The following is a 9378-nucleotide window of genomic DNA, read 5'->3' on the forward strand; positions in this document are numbered from 1 at the left end:
CCGTTGCCATGGCATTGGCACCTGAGACAAAATAGGCTGAAGCGCATTCAACTGAGCAAGGCGGGACGGTGAGCATTATGCAGCACTAATTGCCTCGGCAACCCTCTATGCTGGACTTCACTCCTTCAAAAACTCTTGTCGAGAACCAGTTCCTTTTCCGACTCTTTGAAGTGACCAACACCGTTGTGTTTTTCATCTTCAACTGGATGAAGAAAACCCTCAACAAGGGTTCCTTGATCGAGCTTTGCATGAACCTGATCCTCTTGTTACTGTGCGTTATCTACATGTTAGGTCTTGCAATGGTGTTTTATTGCACCTGAAGTTTATGAATGTAATGTTGTAACTCTGTAGGAAGCATGGTGACTTTGTTTTGTAACTGGTGTTTTCTGGCATTTGAAGTTGGTTGAGAGAAAAAGAGTTGAATAAAATTTGCAACCCTCGGGAGAGCTAAACTTGCAACCCTCGGGAGAGCTAAGGCTTTTCTTTTTGTTAGTTGAACCGTTCCCAGCAAAGTTATTTCGTACGAAGATGTTGTTGTGTAGTAGGGTGTATTATGAAGGCTCCCTCAGCTCTATTATTACTTCATGCAAATTACCCTAGACGTACCAATAATTTTGAGGAGTAAATTCTGGGTCCCCAAATACAAATCTATTTAGTAGTAGAACGCGCTTGTGTTATAAAGTATCTTTTCAGCAAGAGAAACTTGCATACATCGTGACATGACGAGAAATATATATTGCTTCATGCAAGTTCTTCGCCTTCTCAACTCAACTAGATGCAGTGAAAGGCAAAACTCCTACATCAAGAAAGGACCAAGCCTTATGAGGACATATAAGGAGTTTGACTACTCCCATATTATTAATAGTACTATAGCGGAACCTCAACTTCTTTCATGTATCTCAGAACAAGTTGGTTCATGTGTGAAGCTCAATAACACACGTGCTCTACGTCCTCCAATTTGTGATGTCTACATGTTAGATTTGAACATTCATCACACGTGAGGGGGTGTGTGGGAATACGAATAAATATCTTATATCAGAAGTTTACTAAAGCTTGCATGTCCTTGTAGCTAGAGAGTTGGACTACTCTCAATCTCTATATTGCCAACTGATTTTATGGTAAAACCTCAATTTCCTTCGCAAACAAATTATGCTAAAGCACGTAGGCTTGCAGCTATACTTTTGTATTGAATCTAGGGTTTCAATCACATTCCAATCACCAATAATTATTATAAACAACTTTTTCAGGACCATAATGATATGAAATTGAGAATGATTAGCAAAAGAGTTTGGAGCTGTGAGAGTAGTTGGTTTTGCAATCAATCATCTACGAACTATGTTGACTAAATAATTGACCCATTTATATGATAACAATTAGTTTTGGTCACATGCCCTGGTGGTAAGTTTTCTAGGTTAGCAAAACTGCTGGGAGTGAAAAAGTTTAAGTCCATAAGTTATATTCATAGGTGCTTCTTATATTCTATGGCTTCTAATTAAATTATAACCAAGGATGCATGGTCACAGCCATAATCATTAATTTACTGGCACCAAATTTGAATTATCATTAGATATAGCGATGTTGGTATGGTAATTGTCACAAGCAAAGTTTTAAGAAGAAATGTCATTCAAGAGCGTGGAAATTTCTTCACAAATAATTGACCACCAGCTGTCCCGTTTACTTGCATGTGGAATTGCTGTCATATTAATTTGATGTTTTCTCATCGGTGAAACTTGAAATTTTGCAAGGGATTATAAGAGGTTGAGTTATTTTCTATATTGTCCAATTGGTTTTATGGTAGAACCTCAACCTTCTTCTTAGTACTAGAGCAGGTTGGCCCACATGTAAAGCCCAAAGACCACACTTGCTCCACATCACTCAATTCGTGTTGCCAAGCATTTGGCTTGAAAATGTTACCACATGCGAGGGAGCATGTGAGGATGTGGAGGTAAAAGAGTCTCACATCGGTAAACGGAAAAACCTTGCAAGGGCTTATAAGAAGTTGGTCTACTCGCAACATTGCCAATTGGTTTAAGGTGGAACCGCAACTTTCCTTCGGGTATCAGAGCAGGTTGGCCCACGTGTGAAGCCTAACGGCCACATTTGCTCCACATCACCCAATTCCTGTTGTTCATGTGCTTGGCTTGAAAATTTGCTACACTTGTGAGGGCGTGTGAGGGGATTTAAAGGTAAAAGAGTCTCACATTGGTGAAAGGAGAAACCTTGTAAGGAGTTATAAGAGGTTGAACTACTCCTCTTATTTCCAATTAGTTTTACGATGGAATCCAACTTTCTTCATGGAATACTGGTGTTTTCAAATAAGAACAATTTATCTGCAGCAGGTTAATTTGATCCCTTCCAACACTACTAGACCTTTCGCACACAAGGTTTGAAAAGCAAAAACTGTAAAAATGAGGTTGCAGGTGAGCTAGAGAACAAACTTGAACAGCGTATATGCAAGTTTAATTGAAGTTGTTTTAACTATTATAAATCTGATAGATTTGATGCAAGCGTGCTCTAGCTTGTCTAGAAAATCTGTTGTGTCATCGGGTATATGGTCGTGTCGAAAACACTCGTCAGGCTATAGACGTAATATTGTGTATTTATCCTTAGTTGTAGGAGCATGACTTGCCTACACTAGCTACTGTGGCAGATTCTAAATCAATAACGCATTGTAATGAATTTTTGACTTTCTATATGTACGCACTAATGCATTGATGGTTTTGAATATCTTTATAGTAACGGATCGTGTAGGTAGTCTCTCTCCAATTCGAGGACATACTTTGATGAGCCTGACCCAACTGACAATTACACCAAATTTTTCATGGAATACTTTCTTCATGGAATACTGACATACTTTCTTCATGGAAGACTGGTGTTTTCAAATAAGAACAATTTATCTGCAGCAGGTTAATTTGATCCCTTCCAACACTACTAGACCTTTAGCACACAAGGTTTGAAAAGCAAAAACTGTAAAAACGAGGTTGCAGGTGAGCTAGAGAACAAACTTGAATAGCGTATATGCAAGTTTAATTTAAGTTGTTTTAACTATTATAAATCTGATAGATTTGATGCAAGCGTGCTATAGCTTGTCTAGAAAATCTGTTGTGTCATCGGGTGTATGGTCGTGTCGAAAACACTCGTCAGGTTATAGACATAATAGTGTGTATTTACCCTTAGTTGCAGGAGCATGACTTGCCTGCACTAGCTACTGTGGCAGATTCTAAATCAATAACGCACTGTAATGAATTTTTGACTTTCTATGTGTACGCACTAATGCGTTGATGGTTTTGAATATCTTTATAGTAACGGATTGTGTAGGTAGTCTCTCTCCAATTCGAGGACATACTTTGATGAGCCTGACCCAACTGACAATTACACCAAAATTTTCTCATTTCTGAGTTGACTTGGTAGTAGATTAACCTAAAGCCTAAATCTTGGTCGAAAAGTCACTTCAATTGATCACTAGAACAGGAAGCAGAAATGTCAAAGTTAGCTTTTATTTTTCTTTTGCATTGCCAACCATACAAGGTATTGCCATAAACACAAACTACAATATAGCTTTTGCTTTTGTACAAGTGGGCCTAAAATTTTGCTCCAATTGTCAAACACCCCTACCTCTATATAACCGCCCTCTCATCTATTCAAAATTCCTCACAAACACTGTGATCTTTGTCCAATCATAAGAAAAGATCTAGTCCAAACTCCTTTCTATTTTCTTCGTTAGGTTACTCCCAAGAAGTCAAAAGCCAATTCCATGGCTAGCTCATTGGCCATTTTTGGTGTGGTCATGGCGTTGGGAATGTTGAGTTATGGGGCTGAGGCTCGTGCCTTTTTTGTGTTTGGAGACTCACTGGTCGACACTGGTAACAACAACTACTTAGCCACCAGTGCTCGTGCCGACTCTCCTCCTTACGGCATTGACTATCCCACCCGTCGACCCACCGGCCGTTTCTCCAATGGCCTCACCATTCCTGACTATATCAGTTAGGCTTTCTTCCATTCTCTTTTTCTTTCCGATTTTTCGGGTTCTTTTCTCGTTATTCACACGTACTGAATTGACCTAATATGTGTGTGTGTGTGTGTAGGTCAGAAGCTTGGTGCAGAACCTACATTGCCATACTTGAGTCCACAGCTCACAGGGCAAAAGCTACTAGTTGGTGCAAACTTTGCCTCTGCTGGCATTGGAATTCTTAATGACACTGGGGTTCAGTTTGTAAGTTTTCTTTTAAACCAAATAGAGGATCATGCGAGAGATTAGCTCTTTAGTGCCCGTCATGCGCAGAAAAGTGCTACATGCTAGTAAATTAATTACCTTGGTAAAGTTGTCAACCAACAAATTTTTTTGAACTAGTAATGGATGGATATCTGTGAAATTTTCAGGCAAATATAATCAGAATGCCAGCGCAATTGCTAAACTTCCAACAATACCAGCGAAGGTTGTCTGCCCAAATCGGACCTCAACGGACCAAACAGCTCGTAAATCAAGCACTCGTCCTCCTCACCGTCGGCGGCAACGATTTTGTCAACAACTACTACCTAGTGCCTTTCTCCGCAAGATCTCGCCAGTTTGCTCTGCCAGACTATGTCAGATACCTCATTTCCGAGCTCCGAAAAATTCTCTTGGTAACCAACTACTAATTTGGCTAAGTTCGAAAATAACTTGCTAGCTAAGCGACAATGTCACATGTTAATGACTTATAATTATGTGTAGATTGATCATTCTGTGTGTCATAACTTTACAGAAAATGTATGATCTTGGAGCACGAAGGGTTTTGGTGACGGGGACAGGACCGCTAGGCTGCGCGCCTGCTGAATTGGCCATGAGAAGCAGGAACGGAGAATGCGCAGCAGAGCTGCAACGAGCGGCGGCTCTGTACAACCCCCAACTCATTCAGATGCTGAGATCAGTCAACAGCCAACTCGGTTCTGATGTGTTCGTTGCTGCCAACGTACAGGAGACCCGCAATGACTTCATCAAGAACCCTCAAGCATTTGGTAAATTAATTATACAATATACATTTATATCAATTTTATGTTCATGACCTAATATTATGATCATGGATTAAGTTTTGTTCGAAAGATTAACCTATTCAGGAATCTCCTAATCAACGCTTATTTTCAACCCTGCCAATCATTTTGTCGCTTACTATGCATTTTTCGTGTTGGTGACATAAAGTTGCTTGTTTAATTTTTGTTGTGCAGGATTTACTACATCAAAGATTGCATGCTGTGGGCAAGGACCTTACAATGGCTTGGGGCTGTGCACAAGAGCTTCCAATTTGTGCCCGAACCGCGACCTATACGCTTTCTGGGATCCATTTCATCCGTCCGAAAAGGGGAACAGACTGATCGTTGAGAATATTATGACAGGGGATGAAAAGTACATGTACCCCATGAATCTCAGCACCATCTTGGCTTTGGATTCCAGGAACTAAGACATATTTCCATGTGAAACTAATATTTATGTGTACTATTTCCATTTGAAACTATATTTATGTGTACTAGATTATGATCTGTGTTGAATGCCAGTACTATCTGCCATTTATGTTTGTGCGTCGCTGGGATGTCTAGTGATTAAAAACTGATTGGCTTCTCAATTGCTTTCTAGTTTTTGTAATGGTTTGATTTGCAAGATTTCCCCCAAGGTGATAATGTCAAACTTACCAACTTTAGTACAATCATCTTTGATTTACATTCAGTCTTTTTGTTCATTGCTTGTGGAATTTATCATCACTTACTCAATCCATCAGGTGTGGGGTTTTATTACAAAATGTCTCGTTATTAGATAGTGGGTAATCATATTTATACTCTTCTTGGTATTTTATACTCTTCTTGGTATTATCCAAGTGGCAATATGAACTTACCTGACCCTGGCTCTAATGCCATGTGAAATTTTCAAAGTGACAGACCGAGGACCCCGCGTCCAACAATATTGTCACCAATTAGGTAATTATCACTAGTCCAATATTATTTAGAGTAATAGTTAATGTAGAGTAATCATATTTAAACTCTCATTTCTTCTTCCCCTGGCCGATGTGGAATAGCCAACATTGCTTAATCAAATTTGCTGATCTTGGTTTATTTGTAGCTATTGAACATACCCCGAACATTTCTTCGTGTTACATGGGTGCGTGATTTGTCTAATCTCTTCCTAAACTATTCAAAAGTTCCTTTTTTTGTAACCAAAAGGAGTTAATAGTAGTTATTTATGCGCTTGAAGTTTAGTGTTTGATCTTCCTTCTCCAATATTGCTTATATCAATAGCTTCCGGGAACCCGGATTAGGCTGGCAGGCCTGGACCATAGAGACAAGTAGAAACTAGACCTTACTAAGATGTAAAAAATTGGAAGGACACCTAGGTTCAAGCCGAAAATATTGGGAGCATGAATTTTTTTTTAAAAAGAATACTTAAGCCAAAAAAAAAGGCTGAAATGGAGAAAAAAAAGGGTCACAATGCATGCTGGCTCATGATTGTAAGGGTATTTGAATGCATGCTAAGCTAGTAAGCTTCATACAATTAAGTGTGGGAATTTTGTGTTGAATTGAAACCAGTGTTGGTAATTTGGTATTGAAATAATGCAAGTTTATGAAAAAGTTGAAGTTTCATCGTAAATTTAATTGGTAATATCAGAGTAGTTCAATCTCTCATAAGCACATGCAAGATCTTTCATTTCCTCAATGTGGGATTCACTCTCAACACGTTCCCTCACATGTGGTGGATTTTCAAGCCTAACATGTGGACAACAAAAATCGAGTGACGTGGAGCATGTGTGACCGTTAGGTTTCACATAAGACAATCTGCTCTAATACCATGAAGAAAGTTGTGGTTCCACGACAAAACCAATTGACAATACATAGAGTAGTCCAATCTCCGGTGCAAAGGGAAGGGGAAGGGGAGGATCAAAATCTTGTTCTCCACCATTGCCAATCTTTCTTAAGCCAGGCTCTTTTCCAACCTAAGATGTCCGCAATTGTCAATCTTTCTCAAGTGCGGTTAATTTTTTTCTTGAGTTATTTATAGGCATATAGCTTTTGAATAGTATCATTAAATTTCTTAATGATATTTTTCCATCCAATTTTACTAACATGACCAACTTTTCAATTTCCGATTAATGTCTCATCTACACAAATACTAATAAATGCCTCAATAGTTGCATTATCCCATATTGCCTTACTCTTCTTTTCGTTATCATTCCCGTGTTCAAATTTTCTGCGCCTATTTTGTGTGGCTTCTTTGTGGCATTTTATTATTGATTAACACATGTTAAGTTTATGACAACAAAATTAAGAAGTAAGTTTGTAGATATGTGTCAATCAATGATAAAGGTCACAAAAAAATCGCACACAAAATAAGTGCAGAAAATTTGAATTCATTGTTCCTATGTGCATCTTGTGAAACCTTAACTACATTCTTAGATATTTATATCTCGAGTAAGCGGAGGATAAAAAAAAACATAGAATATAATAACAATATACACCACTGCATTATGAATTAATTATGTCCTAGTTAACTAGGCATAGACCCAAAATTACAAGCTTAAAAATAAAAAATAGGAGCAGTCATAGAATGCTAGCAGACACAAAGAACAAATGAGAAAGAAAAGTATTTTTAGGCCTTATGACACCTCATCTGTCAATCATAAGTCTCAATTACTAACGTGGGTTTAGAGTTTTCAAGTCAAATTCAATCAATGCATGAAGACTGGACCACTCAATTTACCAGTTACGGGCAAAGACATTTGAAATAAAACTAGCATTTACAAAATAGTTAAATTCAAATTCAAATGTATGTGCATGAAGATGGAGAGAGGCTTGGGAAAGATGCAGACCAAGAGAGTGACTGCTTCAGTCTTCAGCACGATATGAAAAACTCGTGGGTTTTTTTTTTTATTTTTTTATAGGGAACTTTAATGAAAAATTCTCGGTACTGTTCACTTTAACGAAAAACCATATTTTTACACTAAAAAGTTAATTCTGGTACTATTCACTTTACCCTTTATTTTGTCCTTATTATTAAAACTCAAAGTTTTCAAGCCATTTTCATTAGTTTTCATTTTTTTTATATAGCAACGTTAAACCTAGAAAAAATTGGTAAATACAATTTTGATATTTTCTCAAAGTCTAAAGGCATTTTAGACTTTCTAAATAAAAAAATAGGAATAGTTAGGAATTGAAAAAGTTTTATTAAAGGGAGCCAAATACTTCTTGTGTTTTCACCTGGTAGCACATTTAGAGCAAGTCCAACCCAAGACAATAGGCTGGTGTAAAGTCCAAAAATTGAGTCGGCACCCCCAAAAAACACTCCAATCAAGCCTAATAGGCTGGCACCCAGCCCAAGCCAGTCTCTAGGCCGGCCGAGAATGTGTTGAGCCAAGGCTCGACTTACATGACGCCAGGCTTCTGTTGAACACGCTGTCTCCCATTGCCCTCACAAATGCCACAAGCCACTTCGTTTTCCTATTCTCCATCCACAACAGTGCCGTCTGGATCTTGTCCGGGTCCTGCTTCGGAAACCCGACGCCCACGAACACCTTGTTGAGGTGGTCCAGGTTGAGCTCCGCGATCGTGCGGTGAAGGTTGAAGCCCCGGGTGTCGAGGTCTTGGTCAGAGATTGAGTATTGGTTGGTAGTTAGGGAGCGGCGCAACATGGTGAGGTTTTGCGAGGGAGTGGAAGCGGTGGCGGTGCTTCTGAGGTGGAGACAGGGGAGGGGAGCGATCATGTTTGGGAAGAGGTGAAGTGATAAGTTGGATAAATAAAATGTCAGAACTTAATAATATTTTTTTATAAAGTCATAAATTCAAAATCAAATTATTATTATTTTATTATTTAATAATAAAAATTAATAATATTTTAATAAAATTGACTAGGCTATTTAGTTTTAGAGGTGGAGATGCATTTGGTCAATTAAACTGTTTATGAAGTCTATCACTGTTCACTGAGTGGATTAAATGGGATGGGTGCCAATGCATTTTTTAGGGGTAGACTTGCTCTTAGGAGGAGGTGTTTCTTTAGAACCCACTCCAATTGCTTCTATTTTTAACTAAAAACACTTGCAAATTGTTGGCCAAACAACCGTTTTCCAAAATGAAAACGCTTTTATGACTTATTTGGAAGTGTGTTTAAACTGATTGAAACCGTTTTTAGAGAAAATGTTTTTATATTCAAAAGCACTTGAAGTGCTTTTACAAGATTTACTTGCATTTTTACCAAAAATTGACTCTAAAAATATTTTTACGAAAATCACTTTCAGCCAACTAAAAAACACTTTAAAAAAAATCTTTAGTCATTAAAAAGCACTTTTAATTTTTAACCATCCAAAGCACAAGCCAGCAAACCCTTAATTTTTAACCCCTGTATATTGACCAACTAGGGTAACT

At 38.2% G+C, this 9378-nt stretch overlaps 2 protein-coding genes across 2 annotated transcripts; one reads left to right on the forward strand and one right to left on the reverse strand.

Annotated features, from left to right (window-relative positions):
- Positions 1-3672: 3672 nt before the first annotated feature.
- LOC137723330 (GDSL esterase/lipase LTL1-like) lies at positions 3673-5668 on the forward strand. The gene is made up of 5 exons (XM_068462495.1): positions 3673-3983; positions 4086-4213; positions 4381-4623; positions 4743-4995; positions 5203-5668. Exons 1-5 carry the CDS (start codon positions 3755-3757, stop codon positions 5433-5435), a joined length of 1086 nt encoding a protein of 361 aa, XP_068318596.1. The 5' UTR covers positions 3673-3754; the 3' UTR covers positions 5436-5668.
- Positions 5669-7616: 1948 nt separating this feature from the next.
- Positions 7617-8720, reverse strand: LOC137722221 (GCN5-related N-acetyltransferase 1, chloroplastic-like). Its single transcript, XM_068461179.1, has 2 exons — positions 8387-8720; positions 7617-7630 (listed from the first exon to the last, which is right to left on the reverse strand). The coding sequence occupies exons 1-2, from the start codon at positions 8718-8720 to the stop codon at positions 7617-7619; spliced, it is 348 nt and encodes a 115-aa protein (XP_068317280.1).
- Between the last annotated feature and the right edge of the window lie 658 nt (positions 8721-9378).

Source organism: Pyrus communis, chromosome 17, assembly GCF_963583255.1.
Source record: "Pyrus communis chromosome 17, drPyrComm1.1, whole genome shotgun sequence".
Classification (NCBI taxonomy): Eukaryota; Viridiplantae; Streptophyta; class Magnoliopsida; order Rosales; family Rosaceae; genus Pyrus; species Pyrus communis.